Source organism: Hemitrygon akajei, chromosome 14 (assembly GCF_048418815.1).
Source record: "Hemitrygon akajei chromosome 14, sHemAka1.3, whole genome shotgun sequence".
Lineage (NCBI taxonomy): Eukaryota > Metazoa > Chordata > Chondrichthyes > Myliobatiformes > Dasyatidae > Hemitrygon > Hemitrygon akajei.
This window is the reverse complement of record NC_133137.1, coordinates 102,686,116-102,706,293: the sequence shown is the minus strand read 5'-3', so window position 1 is coordinate 102,706,293 and position 20,178 is coordinate 102,686,116. Positions and strand designations below refer to the sequence as shown.

The following is a 20,178-nucleotide window of genomic DNA, read 5'->3' as shown; positions in this document are numbered from 1 at the left end:
AGAGAAAAGACTAGAATCCCCTTACAAAATACTTGCATCAAGATTTAGACATATATCACCATTAGTCCATCAATGCCAAGTCAAAATCCTGAAAGTCCCTTCATCTGGTCAATAAGAGATTAGTAATAGACACTGTTCTTGCCTCCATATCCAATATACCATAAATGGATTAAAAACATTGTACACTATTATATCCATTGAAGAACATTTGCATTACTGGAAAGATGAAAGTAGTAGCACAAAAAAAAAGCATAATTGATTAAAATTCAGTTTAAGATTGTTCCTAGATTTGTTTGCTGTAAATTATAGTGGGTAAGGTAAGGCCAGTACAGCTGGGAATATCCCTTAAGACAGATGTCAGAGTTTGTGCACATACATCATCGGTGCCCTGTGTGGACAACAGTTTCAGTGTCCTGGTTCTAAATCTCATGGGTACCACACTTTAGAAAACAAGACTTGGCGATAACACCATTGGACTCTATAATCATTACAAAATGGGTTCTTGCTTTGAAATTCTCTTCTCATTTCAATACCATGTGCTAGTTTTGTTAATCATTGAGGGGGAAGTCACATCCCTTGTTTTCTGACTATTCATTTCCACTGAACCTAACTGCTAGTAAGGATTTTTATACGATTATACTTAAGAAATAGAAAAATTAATAGGATTTTCTAAACTTTTGACATGGCAATGAGTCAGCACATGACTAAAAAAGACCAATGCCAGCTAGAAAAATACAACTTTGATTCATAACGTATAAATCTACCAGTACTGGTACACTTGCATATTTCCTGTGCACATCTGCCTTTTCGACACCTTTAGCCAGAATTGCTAAATAATGGCTGATTTACTGAAAACAAGCATGCAAGAAGGAAAACTGTCTTCTTGGTGCTAGCCTTCCAGCCCCAAATTCAGGTAGCACAGAGAAAGAACATGCATATAATTTCACTGTAGGGCATACAGTATATTCAAGTTAAAAAAAGCCTCTCAGAAGAAAGTGAGGCTGGGATAGCAGGAAGCAGTACACAGGCAGCTGTAATTTATTCAGTATATTGTGCTACTAAAATTCTTCTAAAATTGACGCACCTGAAGGTTGAATTTTAAAACTACATTTATTTTGGTTTTAAAAGAAGCAACTTGCATGTATTCAGACAAGATAAATAATAACCCATCACAGACTTGCCTCCACTTCATTTCAGTGAAACATCTGTAGAGAAGTGTAGCAAATTGCACATTCATCTTGATTACACAATTGCATCAGCATTTTGCCCAGATGCTTCCAAACAATAGTTTAAAAAAAAGGTATGTAACATGCGTCCATGTGCTTATAATATCAAACTAATTTTAAACAGAAGTGAAGAAGCCCTGTGGGTTAAATAAACTAATCAGTTTATTACTCTCTTGTAAGCAAATAGATTGATTGCCACATTGACAGGTACATAAGCAAGGGAATTAGAATAAGTATAGGGTCATGGGATAAGATATTATGCACATTGCTCAGAGGCAAAAATAATTGAACAATGAGATTCACAAGGACTCCCCCACACCCCACAAAAATAAAAAGTTTTTCAAAGCATGACACTAGGATTGGTTATATGGAATTTTGGTGGCATATCATGTATTCTTTCACTATTTAGTTGTGGCAGTGGGGGAGGGTGCAGGAGAAGTGAATAACTCTTAGAACCAATGATTCAAAATAGCACAAGGATCAATATGGAGAACATTCTTCCTTTGGAGGCATGGTGGGGAAAATACAGCACTTGTAATGCGAAGGGTTGTTCTGTGCAAAATACTTAGCTTTCATATTAAAATTTATACCAGATTTTAATATGAAAATCTTAAAATTGAGAATCTATTGTGTATTCCAAGTCTTGATGCTTTGTAAGACAGGATGAGAAATTATTCTACAATGGCGCTTCGGCTCCAATCCTTTTCCTCTGCTTTTGGTTGGAGCTGAAAGCTATAAAGTTAAAAATATGCACTTTAATTTAAGATGATCTTAAATATCACAAAGCTTTTACTTTCTACAACTTGTTTGCTATTGCAATCAACAGTGTCTATTAACATATAATGCATCAGTTGTATTATTTTTGTAACTGAATGTCAATGATGCACATTTTCCATAGGTTCTCAGCACAATAACAGCTGATATTTAAAACACAGTAAAAAAAAAAATCAGGCTTAAAACAGAAGCGATATTCTTTCGCTCATTTCCACGGCTTGCTTTGGATGCTGCTTGTCCGTGATCGGGCACTGATGGAGCCAGCGAGCGAGGACACATGGCTGGCAGATGTCTTCAGTCGTGTTCTTGATGATGAAAGGTGGCTGTAATTGCCTAAAAAAAAGTAAATGAGCATGAATTACAATACTCCCACTTTATAAAAGTAGTGTGGAATTGTACAGCCCAGAATATACAACACAATCAAATATTAGTCTCATATAATAAGCATATCCACAGTGTTGTAGTAAGGGGAGTGAATGTTAAAATAATAACTGGAATGTTACTTCTAGTGCAATATTACCTGTAGGAAAGAGTTAATTTATGGAGTCAGAATAGACTAGGATTAGTTTGATCTGTGCACAATAGGTGTCTTTTTATCTCTTCTAATGGTTTCTAAAACAAAACTTCAAAAACAAGTTATCAGAGCTATTGCCAGACATGTCATCACTTGAAAGTTCACTGAAGTTTTAAAAAGTCTTGTAAGTTCAGAAAAAGCAGAACAAGTCTTAAATAGAGGAGCAAGATTAGAAGCAAACTCTATTTACCAGCATTTTTGTGGTGTCTGATATGACTGGAGGCTGCTGTCTCCTCTGACGAGGACTGAGTACAAATACAATGTTAGAACATGGCAAGCAAAAACTACTTTGACATTCCAATGCAGTTAAAGGAATGTTGTGCTGTTAAACAGGCTGTCTAGGGTAAAATGTTAAACTCGTGCCTTGTCATCCTAATAAATGGTGTAAAAAGTATCAACACTCTGAAAGATCCTTTAAATATCATTAACAATAAAATATACAGCTGTTCACTTATGAGAGGCTTGTTATGCACATCATAAATATGCCCTTCATACTTTAAAATAGTGACTACATTTATTCATCTGTATGTACTGTGGAGACGGAAAGGGACACTAGTGAATTCAAGGAAGGAAACAGTGACATTCTGGTGCACATTGATATTACGGAGGTGATGGTGTAGGAGGTCTTGAAACAAACAGTGAATAAATTCCTGAGGCCCAACCAGGTGTATCCTAGGATTCATGGGAAGCAAGGGAGAAGATTGCTGAGGTCCTGGCAGAGATTTTTGTATCTTCATTAGTTACAGGCAGGGTAAAGACAAGATAGCTAATGTTGTGCCTTTATTTAAGAAGGGTAGCAGGGATAAGCCAGAGAAATACAGGTTGACAAATGTTACATCAGTGGTGGGAAGTTACTGAAAAGGATATGGCTGATAGAAATTGTCAGCATGGCTTCCTGAATGGAAAATCATGCCTCGTGAATTTGATTGCATGTTTTGAAGAGATGACCATGAGAATTTACAAGAGTAATAGATATTCTCCACATGCACTTTACCACAGTCTTGACTGGGCCTCACATGGTAAACTAGTTCAGAATGTTAGAACAGATGGGAACTATATAACAATTACAGCACGGAAACAGGCCATCTCGGCCCTTCTAGTCCGTGCCGAATGCTTACTCTCACCTAGTCCCACTGGCTTGCACTCAGCCCATAACCCTCCATTCCTTTCCTGTCCATATACCTATCCAATTTTACTTTAAATGACAATACTGAACCTGCCTCTACCACTTCTACCGGAAGCTTGTTACAATCAGCTACCACTCTCTGAGTAAAGAAATTCCCCCTCGTGTTACCCTTAAACTTTTGTCCCCTAACTCTCAACTCATGTCCTCTTGTTTGAATCTCCCCTACTCTCAATGGAAAAAGCCTATCCACGTCAACTCTATCTATCCCCCTCTTAATTTTAAATACCTCTATCAAGTCCCCCCTCAACCTTCTATGCTCCAAAGAATAAAGACCTAACTTATTCAACCTTTCCCTGTAACTTAGTTGCTGAAACCCAGGTAACATTCTAGTAAATCTTCTCTGTACTCTCTCTATTTTGTTGATATCTTTCCTATAATTCAGTGACCAGAACTGTACACAATACTCCAAATTTGGCCTTACCGATACCTTGTATAATTTTAACATTACATCCCAACTCCTATACTCAATGCTCTGATTTATAAAGGCCAGCATACTGTTACGAATGAGGAGCAACTCTGATGGGCAGAAGGGTGCAAAGTCGTCCCCCCCCCTTTTTGAGAATCGCAAAATCGCTACTATTTCGGGTCTGATACCAAGGAAATGAGAGAGAGACAACGCAGAGATACACAAAAGTGGAATGTCTCCTCCTAACAAAAGCGGAACGGAACTACTGATTACTGCTATTGTCTCTTGGAGAAGGATTGTGTATTGAGTACTGTTCTATTCATTGAAACCCCTCAGGGGGCAACCAGAGTGGTCTGGTTGATGGGTTGCATCATCCCAACCTGATTAACACCTGAGACCCCGTGAGTGGGGATAAAAGTAAGTTCTGGGGAACACCCCTCAGACGCACCAGGAGAGACGCTACGAGACCGGTGGGGGCTTGTGTGTGTGTCCACCCTTGCCTGGGTGACGAGTCCGCCACGAAAGAACAGTCTAGCTAAAGGACGGATGGGTCATACGTGAATGGCCACAACAACAACGCATCGACGGATCAAGATCGTAAAGGAAAGTCGGCAAGTCAATAGCTGTTACTCTCTCTCTCTCTCCAACAATTGTAACACAGCGACCAACAACTACCGCAGCCTGCATAAACTGAACTGAACTTTATATTTCCATCGGACAATTCATTATCCCCTAGACAACGATCGAGCTTATTTCTTATTATTATTATACCCGCACTTTTAGGTTTAGTATTGATGACGTATGTTATCTGTATATTTGCATTGATATTATTTTTGTGTATTTTTACTAATAAATACTGTTAAAAATAGTATCACCAGACTCCAACGGATACTCCTATCTTTGCTGGTAAGATACCCAGTTACGGGGTTTGTAACAACTTGGGGGCTCGTCTGGGATCTGATACCAAATTGGAGGGCCAGTGAATCGGGCTTTTAAGTCCAGACTTTGATCTGGTTGCGCAGGTAACCAGACGGGAAACCAGCAAAGATGGACGTAGACGAATTTACACAAAACCCAACTTTGAAGGCGCTAGAGGAGGCCACAAAGACGGACTTGGTAAATATTGCGAAAGGACTAAATCTCGCAGAGGTGACGTCGTCAATGAAAAAGTGGGAGATGCGGAGGGCCATAACTCAGTATTATATTGAGAAGAATATGTTTTTGGCTGAGGTATTGGAAAATATCCCTGAAAAGGTACCAGCTATTGGGACGGCTCAGTTAGAGTTGGAAAAATTAAGGTTGGAACAAGAAAAGGGAGTATGAGCTCCAGCTAAAGGAGTTAGAGGCGAAGAGGGAGCATGAAATTAGGTTAAAACAGCTGGAAGCAGCTGAAAAGGAGAAGGAAAGAGCTGAAAGGGAGAAGGAAAGAGCTGAAAAACAGAGGGAGTATGAGGAGAAGGAGAAACAGAGGCAGCATGAGCTGGACATGGAGAAGTTAAAGCAAGAGAGAAGGGTCCAAGGGGCAGACCGAGAGGAGAGGTTTAATGTTAGTAGGGAGTTTAGGTTAGTACCTCCGTTCGAGGAGATGGATGTTGATAGTTATTTCTTGCATTTTGAAAAGGTGGCAGTGAATCAGAAGTGGCCCAGAGATCAGTGGGTGGCGTTGTTACAAAGTGTGTTAAAAGGGAAGGCACAACGGGCATATGCGGCGTTGTCTGTGGAGGAGGAGGAGTATGAGAATTGTGAGGAAGTAAAACAGGCCATTTTTCGGGCCTACGAGTTGGTACCTGAGGCATATAGACAAAAGTTCAGAGATTTAAAGAAAGTGTGGAATCAGACATATGCAGAGTTTGCCTATGAGAAGGGTGTGCTCTTGGATCGCTGGTGTGCGGCAGAAAGGGTGGAAGAGGATTTTCGGCGTTTCAGAGAGTTAATTCTGATTGAGGAATTTAAAGGTTGTGTTTCGGATGATATCCGGATGTATTTGAACGAGAAGCTGAATAAATCCATATCAGAATTTGCCAGGTTCACAGATGAATATGCCCTAACTCACAAGACAAAGTTTTCCTCGAATAAGAGTTACCAGAAAGACAGTAGGAATGGTAGAGAAAGCCCGCCGGCTGAGGCAGAAATTCAGCCGGGAGCTAGTGGTAAAAGTAAGGAGGAAGAAAGGCAAGCTGGCAGGAGGGTTCCTGGCTTGACCTGTTTTAATTGTGGAAAGGTGGGTCATATTGCATCTAAGTGCTTTGCTCCGAGGAAGGAGACAGGAAAAGGGAAAGCAGCAGTCCCTACAGGGTGTATTGCGTTGATCAGCAAATCGACAAGAAAGCCCCAGGTAGATAAAATACGAGAGGGGCGTGAGAAATTTATTTCAGAAGGGACCGTGTCTGTGAAAGAGGGAGAAACACCAGTTCCAGTGTGGATCTGGAGAGATACTGGAGCTGAACAGTCATTGATTCTCGGTAAGGTACTAGATTTTGGTCCTGAGATGGGAGAGGTAGTTTTGAGAGGCATAGGAAAAGGGACAGAAGCTGTACCTTTCCATGGGATCATTATAAATTGTGATCTGGTATCTGGACCAGCTGAAATAAGGGTACGGTCAGAATTACCGAGAGACGGCGTGGACGTCCTTCTTGGTAATGATTTAGCAGGGGGTGAGGTGTGTTCAGCCATGAAGCTGACGAGCCAGCCTGTAAGTGTTGAGGACCCGCCCCTAGATTCCAAGATCTATCCCGCATGCGCAACCACTTGCATGTCGAGAAAGGCAGCTGAGAAAGAGACCAGTTTAAATCAGTCCAGTGTTGATTTGGCTGAGACGTTTTTACCGACCCTGTACCAAGAGGGGTTGGGGGGTGGTAAAACGGAGAATAGGGAGGTGAAAGAGAGTAAAGGAGAGGAGGTAGACCTACCCTTAGCCAGGAGGGAATGTATAGAGGCACGGAGTAAAAATGAGAAACAGATAAGGCTGTTAGAAGGTCCAGGGTTGGACATAGATGATCTGTCTGGCTTGACAGAACTGTTTGAAGAAGTTGAAAATTTTAAATGTGTTCCCGATAATGAAATAAGGGCAGTCCTAGATGAAAAGGATGCCATTACCTTGAAGGAGTCTGCTGGGTTAACAGATGAGGTTGTTTTAACCCGCAGGGTTGAGTTTACTCCAGAAGGGAGTTGCCCAGAGAGTAGCTGGGAGGATCAGGGGAACTTAGAATTTGAAAAGGGGTCGGGTATTGAAAGCCTGGAAGAGGCAGATGTCCCGTCTGAGTGTGTTCAAGATGTGGATGCACATGGTACTGAACCTAGTAATGAAACTCAGGAAAAGTCTGAGGTATCTGATTCAGTCAAAAAGGAACGCAGTCCTTTTGGGTCAGATGGACTTGGTTCAGTGAAGAAAGGGTTAACCTTGGTACCAGTGGGAAGTGAGAATTCCCAGTTGTTTGTTTTAGAAGGTGTGTTAAAAGTTAGTGAGGAGATAAAAGGTGGTGATGTGGATATTATTGAAGAAGGGAAAAGTGTAGTTCCTAAACTGACTAAAGAAAATTTAAAGTCTGGATTGGTGTCGGAAGCAGTAACCAGGCTGAAGGAACAATGGCTTGTTAACAAGGTGCCTGCGAATCAATTACAGTTTGATTTGGAATGTAAAGGTACCCCACTCGCTAATGTTATTCAAGGGTGTGCTGTGAAGAGGCAGAATTTGAAAAGTTGTTTGGACAAAGAGGGATCACTTACAGATGTTAAACTGAAAACTAATAGAATGAAGGGCCCTGAAGATAAAATTAATGAATTGCTTAAAAATAAAGAATTGTGTGGAAGTTCAGAAGATGGGCTAAGTTTGGAAAACATTGTTGATAAAATAACTCCTATGAAAGGAGTATGCAAAAGCCTATTCCACACTGGTGAGCAAGCTAACCACGTGAGAGTTAACTGGAAAAGAGGCGAAGGTTGACAAAATGCCACTTTAAATAACAGGATCTGGTTTTGAGGGATTTCGACAAAGCATGTAAATAATAAAGACAACACCATGGAAGATTGACTGTTAAGTTTAAAAGTAAAATAAAGATTAGTATTTGCATAAACTTTTGTAATGTACTACAGAATAATCACACATGTATTGGTTCACATTTTGTAATATACACTTAAGCTAAGATCACAACTCTTTAGTTTTGTTTTGCTGAAGAAAAGGAATAAAAATAGATGGTTATTAAATTGGAGTCTGATGCTACAGGAATTTATTAAGGTACAAGATATTAAAGGAAGTGACAATGTAATCGCTAACTGTTTAGATGCTAAATTGAATGTATAACTGTATTACTCTGTAGTGAAAACTCTTTTGTATTGTGTTAGATTCTGAAATTCGGTAAGACTCTGTATTAGTTAATTTTCCCCTTTTGGTGAAAATTCTTAGAAGGATAGGGGTGTTACGAATGAGGAGCAACTCTGATGGGCAGAAGGGTACAAAGTTGCCCCCCCTTTTGAGAATCGCAAAATCGCTACTATTTCGGGTCTGATACCAAGGAAATGAGAGAGAGACAACGCAGAGATACACAAAAGTGGAATGTTTCCTCCTAACAAAAGCGGAACGGAACCACTGATTACTGCTATTGTCTCTTGGAGAAGGATTGTGTATTGAGTACTGTTCTATTCATTGAAACCCCTCAGGGGGCAACCAGAGTGGTCTGGTTGATGGGTTGCATCATCCCAACCTGATTAACACCTGAGACCCCGTGAGTGGGGATAAAAGTAGGGTCTGGGGAACACCCCTCAGACGCACCAGGAGAGACGCTACGAGACCAGTGGGGGCTTGTGTGTGTGTCCACCCTTGCCTGGGTGACGAGTCCGCCACGAAAGAACGGTCTAGCTAAAGGACGGATGGGTCATATTTGAATGGCCACAACAACAATGCATTGACGGAACAAGATCGTAAAGGAAAGTCGGCAAGTCAATAGCTGTTACTCTCTCTCTCTCCCCAACAATTGCAACACAGCGACCAACAACTACCGCAGCCTGCATGAACTGAACTGAACTTTGTGTTTCCATTGGACAATTCATTATCCCCTAGACAACGATCGAGCTTATTTCTTATTGATTATTATTATACCCACACTTTTAGGTTTAGTATTGATGACGTATATTATCTGTATATTTGCATTGATATTATTTTTGTGTATTTTTACTAATAAATACTGTTAAAAATAGTATCACCAGACTCCAACGGATACTCCTATCTTTGCTGGTAAGATACCCAGTTACGGGGTTTGTAACAACTTGGGGGCTCGTCTGGGATCTGATACCAAATTGGAGGGCCAGTGAATCGGGCTTTTAAGTCCAGACTTTGATCTGGTTGCGCAGGTAACCAGACGGGAAACCAGCAAAGATGGACGTAGACGAATTTACACAAAACCCAACTTTGAAGGCGCTAGAGGAGGCCACAAAGACGGACTTGGTAAATATTGCGAAAGGACTAAATCTCGCAGAGGTGACGTCGTCAATGAAAAAGTGGGAGATGCGGAGGGCCATAACTCAGTATTATATTGAGAAGAATATGTTTTTGGCTGAGGTATTGGAAAATATCCCTGAAAAGGTACCAGCTATTGGGACGGCTCAGTTAGAGTTGGAAAAATTAAGGTTGGAACAAGAAAAGGGAGTATGAGCTCCAGCTAAAGGAGTTAGAGGCGAAGAGGGAGCATGAAATTAGGTTAAAACAGCTGGAAGCAGCTGAAAAGGAGAAGGAAAGAGCTGAAAGGGAGAAGGAAAGAGCTGAAAAACAGAGGGAGTATGAGGAGAAGGAGAAACAGAGGCAGCATGAGCTGGACATGGAGAAGTTAAAGCAAGAGAGAAGGGTCCAAGGGGCAGACCGAGAGGAGAGGTTTAATGTTAGTAGGGAGTTTAGGTTAGTACCTCCGTTCGAGGAGATGGATGTTGATAGTTATTTCTTGCATTTTGAAAAGGTGGCAGTGAATCAGAAGTGGCCCAGAGATCAGTGGGTGGCGTTGTTACAAAGTGTGTTAAAAGGGAAGGCACAACGGGCATATGCGGCGTTGTCTGTGGAGGAGGAGGAGTATGAGAATTGTGAGGAAGTAAAACAGGCCATTTTTCGGGCCTACGAGTTGGTACCTGAGGCATATAGACAAAAGTTCAGAGATTTAAAGAAAGTGTGGAATCAGACATATGCAGAGTTTGCCTATGAGAAGGGTGTGCTCTTGGATCGCTGGTGTGCGGCAGAAAGGGTGGAAGAGGATTTTCGGCGTTTCAGAGAGTTAATTCTGATTGAGGAATTTAAAGGTTGTGTTTCGGATGATATCCGGATGTATTTGAACGAGAAGCTGAATAAATCCATATCAGAATTTGCCAGGTTCACAGATGAATATGCCCTAACTCACAAGACAAAGTTTTCCTCGAATAAGAGTTACCAGAAAGACAGTAGGAATGGTAGAGAAAGCCCGCCGGCTGAGGCAGAAATTCAGCCGGGAGCTAGTGGTAAAAGTAAGGAGGAAGAAAGGCAAGCTGGCAGGAGGGTTCCTGGCTTGACCTGTTTTAATTGTGGAAAGGTGGGTCATATTGCATCTAAGTGCTTTGCTCCGAGGAAGGAGACAGGAAAAGGGAAAGCAGCAGTCCCTACAGGGTGTATTGCGTTGATCAGCAAATCGACAAGAAAGCCCCAGGTAGATAAAATACGAGAGGGGCGTGAGAAATTTATTTCAGAAGGGACCGTGTCTGTGAAAGAGGGAGAAACACCAGTTCCAGTGTGGATCTGGAGAGATACTGGAGCTGAACAGTCATTGATTCTCGGTAAGGTACTAGATTTTGGTCCTGAGATGGGAGAGGTAGTTTTGAGAGGCATAGGAAAAGGGACAGAAGCTGTACCTTTCCATGGGATCATTATAAATTGTGATCTGGTATCTGGACCAGCTGAAATAAGGGTACGGTCAGAATTACCGAGAGACGGCGTGGACGTCCTTCTTGGTAATGATTTAGCAGGGGGTGAGGTGTGTTCAGCCATGAAGCTGACGAGCCAGCCTGTAAGTGTTGAGGACCCGCCCCTAGATTCCAAGATCTATCCCGCATGCGCAACCACTTGCATGTCGAGAAAGGCAGCTGAGAAAGAGACCAGTTTAAATCAGTCCAGTGTTGATTTGGCTGAGACGTTTTTACCGACCCTGTACCAAGAGGGGTTGGGGGGTGGTAAAACGGAGAATAGGGAGGTGAAAGAGAGTAAAGGAGAGGAGGTAGACCTACCCTTAGCCAGGAGGGAATGTATAGAGGCACGGAGTAAAAATGAGAAACAGATAAGGCTGTTAGAAGGTCCAGGGTTGGACATAGATGATCTGTCTGGCTTGACAGAACTGTTTGAAGAAGTTGAAAATTTTAAATGTGTTCCCGATAATGAAATAAGGGCAGTCCTAGATGAAAAGGATGCCATTACCTTGAAGGAGTCTGCTGGGTTAACAGATGAGGTTGTTTTAACCCGCAGGGTTGAGTTTACTCCAGAAGGGAGTTGCCCAGAGAGTAGCTGGGAGGATCAGGGGAACTTAGAATTTGAAAAGGGGTCGGGTATTGAAAGCCTGGAAGAGGCAGATGTCCCGTCTGAGTGTGTTCAAGATGTGGATGCACATGGTACTGAACCTAGTAATGAAACTCAGGAAAAGTCTGAGGTATCTGATTCAGTCAAAAAGGAACGCAGTCCTTTTGGGTCAGATGGACTTGGTTCAGTGAAGAAAGGGTTAACCTTGGTACCAGTGGGAAGTGAGAATTCCCAGTTGTTTGTTTTAGAAGGTGTGTTAAAAGTTAGTGAGGAGATAAAAGGTGGTGATGTGGATATTATTGAAGGAGAAGGGAAAAGTGTAGTTCCTAAACTGACTAAAGAAAATTTAAAGTCTGGATTGGTGTCGGAAGCAGTAACCAGGCTGAAGGAACAATGGCTTGTTAACAAGGTGCCTGCGAATCAATTACAGTTTGATTTGGAATGTAAAGGTACCCCACTCGCTAATGTTATTCAAGGGTGTGCTGTGAAGAGGCAGAATTTGAAAAGTTGTTTGGACAAAGAGGGATCACTTACAGATGTTAAACTGAAAACTAATAGAATGAAGGGCCCTGAAGATAAAATTAATGAATTGCTTAAAAATAAAGAATTGTGTGGAAGTTCAGAAGATGGGCTAAGTTTGGAAAACATTGTTGATAAAATAACTCCTATGAAAGGAGTATGCAAAAGCCTATTCCACACTGGTGAGCAAGCTAACCACGTGAGAGTTAACTGGAAAAGAGGCGAAGGTTGACAAAATGCCACTTTAAATAACAGGATCTGGTTTTGAGGGATTTCGACAAAGCATGTAAATAATAAAGACAACACCATGGAAGATTGACTGTTAAGTTTAAAAGTAAAATAAAGATTAGTATTTGCATAAACTTTTGTAATGTACTACAGAATAATCACACATGTATTGGTTCACATTTTGTAATATACACTTAAGCTAAGATCACAACTCTTTAGTTTTGTTTTGCTGAAGAAAAGGAATAAAAATAGATGGTTATTAAATTGGAGTCTGATGCTACAGGAATTTATTAAGGTACAAGATATTAAAGGAAGTGACAATGTAATCGCTAACTGTTTAGATGCTAAATTGAATGTATAACTGTATTACTCTGTAGTGAAAACTCTTTTGTATTGTGTTAGATTCTGAAATTCGGTAAGACTCTGTATTAGTTAATTTTCCCCTTTTGGTGAAAATTCTTAGAAGGATAGGGGTGTTACGAATGAGGAGCAACTCTGATGGGCAGAAGGGTACAAAGTTGCCCCCCCTTTTGAGAATCGCAAAATCGCTACTATTTCGGGTCTGATACCAAGGAAATGAGAGAGAGACAACGCAGAGATACACAAAAGTGGAATGTTTCCTCCTAACAAAAGCGGAACGGAACCACTGATTACTGCTATTGTCTCTTGGAGAAGGATTGTGTATTGAGTACTGTTCTATTCATTGAAACCCCTCAGGGGGCAACCAGAGTGGTCTGGTTGATGGGTTGCATCATCCCAACCTGATTAACACCTGAGACCCCGTGAGTGGGGATAAAAGTAGGGTCTGGGGAACACCCCTCAGACGCACCAGGAGAGACGCTACGAGACCAGTGGGGGCTTGTGTGTGTGTCCACCCTTGCCTGGGTGACGAGTCCGCCACGAAAGAACGGTCTAGCTAAAGGACGGATGGGTCATATTTGAATGGCCACAACAACAATGCATTGACGGAACAAGATCGTAAAGGAAAGTCGGCAAGTCAATAGCTGTTACTCTCTCTCTCTCCCCAACAATTGCAACACAGCGACCAACAACTACCGCAGCCTGCATGAACTGAACTGAACTTTGTGTTTCCATTGGACAATTCATTATCCCCTAGACAACGATCGAGCTTATTTCTTATTGATTATTATTATACCCACACTTTTAGGTTTAGTATTGATGACGTATATTATCTGTATATTTGCATTGATATTATTTTTGTGTATTTTTACTAATAAATACTGTTAAAAATAGTATCACCAGACTCCAATGGATACTCCTATCTTTGCTGGTAAGATACCCAGTTACGGGGTTCGTAACAATACCAAAAGCTTTCTTCACCACCCTATCCACATGAGATTCCACCTTCAGGGAACTATGCACCATTATTCCTAGATCACTCTGTTCTACTGCATTCTTCAATGCCCTACCATTTACCATGTATGTCCTATTTGGATTATTCCTACCAAAATGTAGCACCTCAACTTATCAGCATTAAACTCCATCTGCCATCGTTCAGCCCACTCTTCTAACTGGCCTAAATCTCTCTGCAAGCTTTGAAAACCTATTTCATTATCCACAACACCACCTACCTTAGTATCATCTGCATACTTATTAATCCAATTTACCATCCCATCATCCAGATCATTAATGTATATGACAAACAACACTGGACCCAGTACAGATCCCTGAGGCACACCACTAGTCACCGGCCTCCAACCTGACAGTTATCCACCACTACTCTCTGGCATCTCCCCTCCAGCCACTGTTGAATCCATTTTACTACTTCAATATTAATACCTAACGATTGAACCTTCCTAACTAACCTTCCGTGCGGAACCTTGTCAAAGGCCTTACTGAAGTCCACATAGACAACATCCACTGCTTTACCCGTGTCAACTTTCCTTGTAACCTCTTCAAAAAATTCAATAAGATTTGTCAAACATGACCTTCCACGCACAAATCCATGCTGACTGTTCCTAATCAGACCCCGTCTATCCAGATAATTATATATACCATCTCTAAGAATACGTTCCATTAATTTACCCACCACTGACGTCAAACTGACAGGCCTATAATTGCTAGGTTTACTCTTAGAACCCTTTTTAAACAATGGAACCACATGAGCAATACGCCAATCCTCCGGCACTATCCCCGTTTCTAATGACATTTGAAATATTTCTGTCAGAGCCCCTGCTATTTCTACACTAACTTCCCTCAAGGTCCTAGGGAATATCCTGTCAGGACCCAGAGATTTATCCACTTTTATATTCCTTAAAAGCGCCAGTACTTCCTCCTCTTTAATCATCATAGTTTCCATAACTTCCCTACTTGTTTCCCTTACCTTACACATTTCAACTAAGGAGAGCTTTCCAATTGATACAAAATTGGCTTGGTGGTAGGGGCTAGAGGGTTGTATTTTAGATTGTACGTCTGTGACCAGTCATATGCTGAAGAAATTAGAGCTGTGTCCTTCATTATTTGCATATTTATTAATAATGTAAATGGCTTGATAATAAGTTTGCAGCTAGCTCCAATATAGTAGACCAATATTCAAGGTGCAGTGCCACCATGGCCTGGTACAAACGCAGAACGACACCTCTCTGCATGAATCCCACTGCAATGAAGGCCGATATGCAATCTACCTTTTTAATCAGTTGAGGGAGGATGGTAATGGAACCAGGAGAAAACCACTTCCTAGTTGGCTTTTCTGCTTCTGAACTATGCTGACAAGAGCTCAGCAGCACAGAATACAACTAGGAGGAAGCCGGGGTAAAGGAGACTATTTGATGAGGAATGAAATGGGAAGTCAAATGGAAAGCTCTTGAATTAAAGACTGAATGCAATGTTATCTAACGGCCAAAAACCTGAATAATCACATTGTCAAGTTTGCCAACGACTTGACAGGCTTATCACCCACAACTACAGAGAGGTGTTGGAAGAGTTTGAGGCCTGGTGACAGGCAAATAACTCTTCCTCAATATCAACAAAACAAAGGAGAGGGTTATCAACTTCAGGAGAACTCACATCTGTCACACCCCTCTTTACATAGGTGGCACAGCAGTGGAAATTGCGAGCAGTTTCAAACTCCTGAAAGTGATCATCTTGCACAACATTTTGTGGTCCCAGAACATATTCTACATATTTCAGAAAGCTTAGCAATACCTTTGCTTTCTGAGGAGGTTGAAGAGATCTGGACCACGCACAAGAAGACAGATGTGCAGTAGAGAGCATCGTAACATCACTGCATGGTACGGAGACTGCACTATGGCAGACAGGAAGGCTCTACAACGGGTAGTCAAAATGGCCAATGCATCCCCAGCTCCAGCCTACCCGCCATCAAAGTCACAGATACAGAAGGGTGCTGGAAAGAGACCAGCAATATCATTACAGCCCCCCAGTCTGCTCATAGACCACTTTTCCGACTCCCATCAGGGAGGAGGCTATGGCATCCATGCTAGGACCAGACTCAAAAACAGTTACTTTCCCCAAGCAATAAGGCTGATCAATACCTGCACCCACTATCACACCCCACCAACACTACTTTATCATTTCCTGTCAGAGTTACAAGTCACCTGTCACCTTATGTACAGACACCCCAATTGCCGTGCGTCACCTTATGGGCATACAATGTATACAAGATATGTATTTATATTTTTTGTGTTTTTAAAAAAAATTATTGCATTCTTTATCTTGCGTTTTTTGTGCTGCATCGGATCTGGAGTAACAATTATTTCATTCTCCTTTATACCTGTGTACTGGAATGATATTAAACAATCCTGAACCTTGATGCTGATTGTAACTGCCCTTTAGCATAGACAGTTCACTATCCTCGCACTTCGAAAGGTTTATACTTTACATTTCCATATTATTATTAAAAAATGTCTGAGTGGACAAATATTCTGACCCATTCAATCTAATCGCCACAAGACAGGTATTTAGACTTCAGCATCAGCCTGAAAGGAAGTTTGGTATAAGATCTCACAAGAAAGGACATCAATGAGGTAAACTTGACTGTTACAAAGATGCATATCAAACTGGATTCTACATAGTAAATCAGAAGGCAATGTCCCTTTAAAGCTCTTTGTCATCAGATGGCCTTCAGGGAAAAAGCAGCAGAAAGCAGTCACTCAAAGTTACTGCAATTTAGTTGTGCACTGAATAAGATCATAGCCATTCTCTGAACTAACACTCTATCCCACAATATCTTTGGCTAAGAAAAATGAATCAAAGTAAGATTTAATATGAATAATTGATAAATCAATATTCCTTTTGCAAAGAGGTTCCCAACTTTTTTTTTAAATGCAAGGACCCCTACTGTTAACCAAACGGTCTGTGGACCCCAGAATGGGAACCCCTGCTTTTGCAGAAGGAAGCACTTTCATCATTTGCTCATAACTTCTAAAGTTCTTGACTTCCAAAAGGCCTAGGTCTACTTTTGCTTAAGTAATTCCCCCTCTTCTAAAGACTCTACATGACACTCATTAACTTATCATTACTTTCTATGATTTACTATACAGTACTTACTGGCAGGAACCAGGATCTCATCCAAGCTATACCGAATCTTGTTTAAATCTTCTTCAGTGAACCGGAACTTATCCTCTGCAGGGAGTGTTGGTTCTTGAGCTGTTGATCGCCTCGGACGAGGTGTTGGGACAACTGGAGGTTGACACGATGGTGGAATGGATCCAGTGGTTAGTCCTTGTGGGAACATCTGGGCAACTACTTTCAGTCCTAATAAGGTATTAACATTATTAAGATTCAAATATGCAACTGTAGTTTTACTGACAGACAAGACTTCATTATAAAAGTGAGAATGCACAAAGTAAATCAGTAACAACATCCCAATAGTTTCTTCCTAATTATTTGATTTATCTATCTACTATGCTTTTCAAATCAAGCACCAAGTTTACTTTCATCTCAGATCTCAAATATTTAAATAACACGTCTCAATTATTTTTTGGCCGAATTCAACTACAGTGGATTCTGGTTAATTGGAACAAGTAAATTTTGGCCCAATTAAGTGGTTACCCCAATTAGCCAAAGTTTCATGGAAATTGTTAAAAGGGTTTAAAAAAGAAAAATACTATTTAACTGAGTAACAAATTATGCATTTAAATGAAATATAAAACAGATGAGAACATTACTGATACTACTACAGTACTATAAAACTGTATTGGTCCCTAATAGTTATTGGAGAAATTCCTCTTGTACACGCTACTGTGTTCTTTTGATTGACTGTAAAAGAACAAAATCAGCACTGACACCTAGTGTAGATAATGGACTGCCTTCATACAATGCTTTCAACGATTGCATCCTCCAAATTCTTCACAGTTCCTAACCTGAAGTAATGAAATAGTTTCATTTGCACTCCCGTCTGTTTCTGGCATCTCCTAGCCTGATTGCTTGAAATTGCAGTGAGCAAAACAGTTCTGAATTGTCTTTCTGCTTATTTCTCTCTAACTATCAGTTTCAAAAATCACTGCTTTTTGAATACAAATACACGGAACTGACGCTATTTAACAATGGCCATAACAAGTGCATGTAACTAACGTTAGAAATTGTTCAGCAACAGTCCAATTATAGTGTCCCAAATAAATGAATATTTTCTTGATTACTTTTAGTTTTTTTAATATCTACAGAGTTGCACCGAATAAGCAGCTGCCCTGGTTAACTGGAATCCACTGCATTTCATATTCTCCCACATTATAGTTCATTTTCAGATCTTTGCTTTTCACTTAACCCTGTCTACTTTGTAATTTATTTTCTTAACTATCTTACGAACCAGATCAGAAACAGTAAGGTAGCAACCATACTTCTGGTCACTTCACCCAAGTCCTAACTTGAGGCCCCAGTAACAATCCCTGTGGTACATCATTTATTATCTTGCCTAACAGAGAAAACCTACTTAAGAGACTCCTGGATGGATACATGGAGCTTAGAAAAATAGAGGGCTATGGGCAAGCCTAAGTAGTTCCAAGGTAAGGACATGTTTGGCACAGCTTTGTGGGCTGAAGGGCCTGTACTGTGCTGTAGGTTTTCAGTCACCAGCTAATCTTCTATCCACAGCAATACCATCTCCTGCAGTATGAGCTTTTATTTTCCACAACCTTCGATGTAGAAGCTATCAAATGTTTTTTGAAAAGCTCAGTTTAGTGCACCTACTAATTCCTCTTCATCCACAGTATATTCTAGAACATAGAAATCTACAGCACATTACAGGCCCTTCAGCCCAAAATGTTGTGCCAACCCTGTAACCTACTCTAGAAACTGCCTATAATTTCCTGAGCACATATCCCTCTATTTTTTCTAAGCTCCACGTACCTATCTAAGAGGCTCTTAAAAGACCCTATTGTATTCGCTTCCACCACTGCACGCATCTACTTTCCGCTGATATGCCCTCGGTATCCATCTCCAAGCACCTTAAAACTATGCCCCTTTGTGTCATCCATTTCAACCTTGGGAAAAAGCCTCTGGCTATCCACCTGATCAATGCCCCTCTTCATCTTATACATATGTACCCTAACCCTAACTCTAACCAGTTTTTCTTCCCTATCTGTTTTACTTGTTATATCCTCAAAAACAGATTTGTCAAGAATAATTTCCCTTTCCTAAACTCGTACTGCCATTCTCCAATCCTATTAATGTTTACAAAATGTTTTTATTTACATCTTTGAGCACTCCCACCCACTACTATTGTTGGTCTTTCTGGTCTGTTTTTCGGTTTCTCCCATCACATGAAATAGTTTCTAACTCTAATAGTTTGATAATGTACAAGATGCACATATATATCTTGTTTTAATGAGTGATGGGTGACAAAATAGTGCAATGGTTAGCACAATGCTTTACAGTATCAATGACCCAGGTTCAATTCCTGCTGATGTCTGTAAGAAGAATTGGAGTATAAAAGTTGTATTGTTTGCTGTGTAACCAAAACTATGTAGATTATGTAGTTTGAACTTGCTATTTGCTATGCATGTACCCAATTTAGTAGGAGAATGAAATCTTAAGAATGTAGAAGACAATGGTGTGTTAATGAGAGGCTAGCTAAGAGATGTAGATTAGAACATGATTAAGTCAATAGGTAGAAACAATAGTGGCGGATGTACTTGTGATATGCAACTATAGACCGATTGGATATGCTAATGCAACTAAACCAGGAGATTGCTATAAAAAATGCTATGTACAAGGATCGGTGGGCAATCAGCGACTAGCTCAATGACTGTCTCAGCTTTGATTTGCAAATTAAAGTTTAACCCTTCTTGAAGAATCTTCTGCGTCTCCTGGTCGTTTGTGGGGCACGAGAAACCACGAGAAAATTGGCGACCGCGGCAGGACCGGAAAGAGACCCGCGGAAAGGAAACGGCAGATTGGGGACGCTTCCCAGTCCTCTAGGGACCCCCACAAGGCTAACAGAATTAAGGGTGCACCCAAACAAAAGGTAAGCGCTTTTTGCGACAATTTGGACTAAGAATTCTGTTGGTTTTGGGGAGGTCTTGGAGTCTCAGAAGTGTGGAACCACTGCCGAAGGGTCTCTCTGGTCCAAAGAATCTGGCAGAATTGGGGGTTAACAGGAGGCTCAGAGGATTGATCAAGAACACTGCAGTGAGGGTAAGTACAAATAAGCTAATAAGTTAAGTGAAGAAAAATTCCACGTGGTGTTGGTAAGTCCCTGTGGATACCGCTTCGTATGAAACGAAGGTCTGAACGGGCAGGGAAAGGGAAAATAGAGAAAACCCTGTGGAT

At 40.9% G+C, this 20,178-nt stretch overlaps 1 protein-coding gene across 5 annotated transcripts in view; it reads right to left on the bottom strand.

The window, feature by feature from the left end:
• Nucleotides 1-1,091: 1,091 nt before the first annotated feature.
• cep41 (centrosomal protein 41) overlaps nt 1,092-20,178 on the bottom strand; it is a 73,907-nt gene continuing 54,820 nt past the window's right edge. For all 5 annotated transcript variants that reach the window (XM_073066800.1, XM_073066799.1, XM_073066803.1 and 2 more), the window contains 2 exons: nt 16,960-17,166; nt 1,092-2,333 (listed from right to left, as the gene is read on the bottom strand). In XM_073066800.1, coding sequence (XP_072922901.1) covers nt 2,206-2,333; nt 16,960-17,166 — 335 coding nt within the window. In that variant the 3' untranslated portion in view covers nt 1,092-2,205. The remainder of the gene's footprint in view (nt 2,334-16,959; nt 17,167-20,178) is intronic.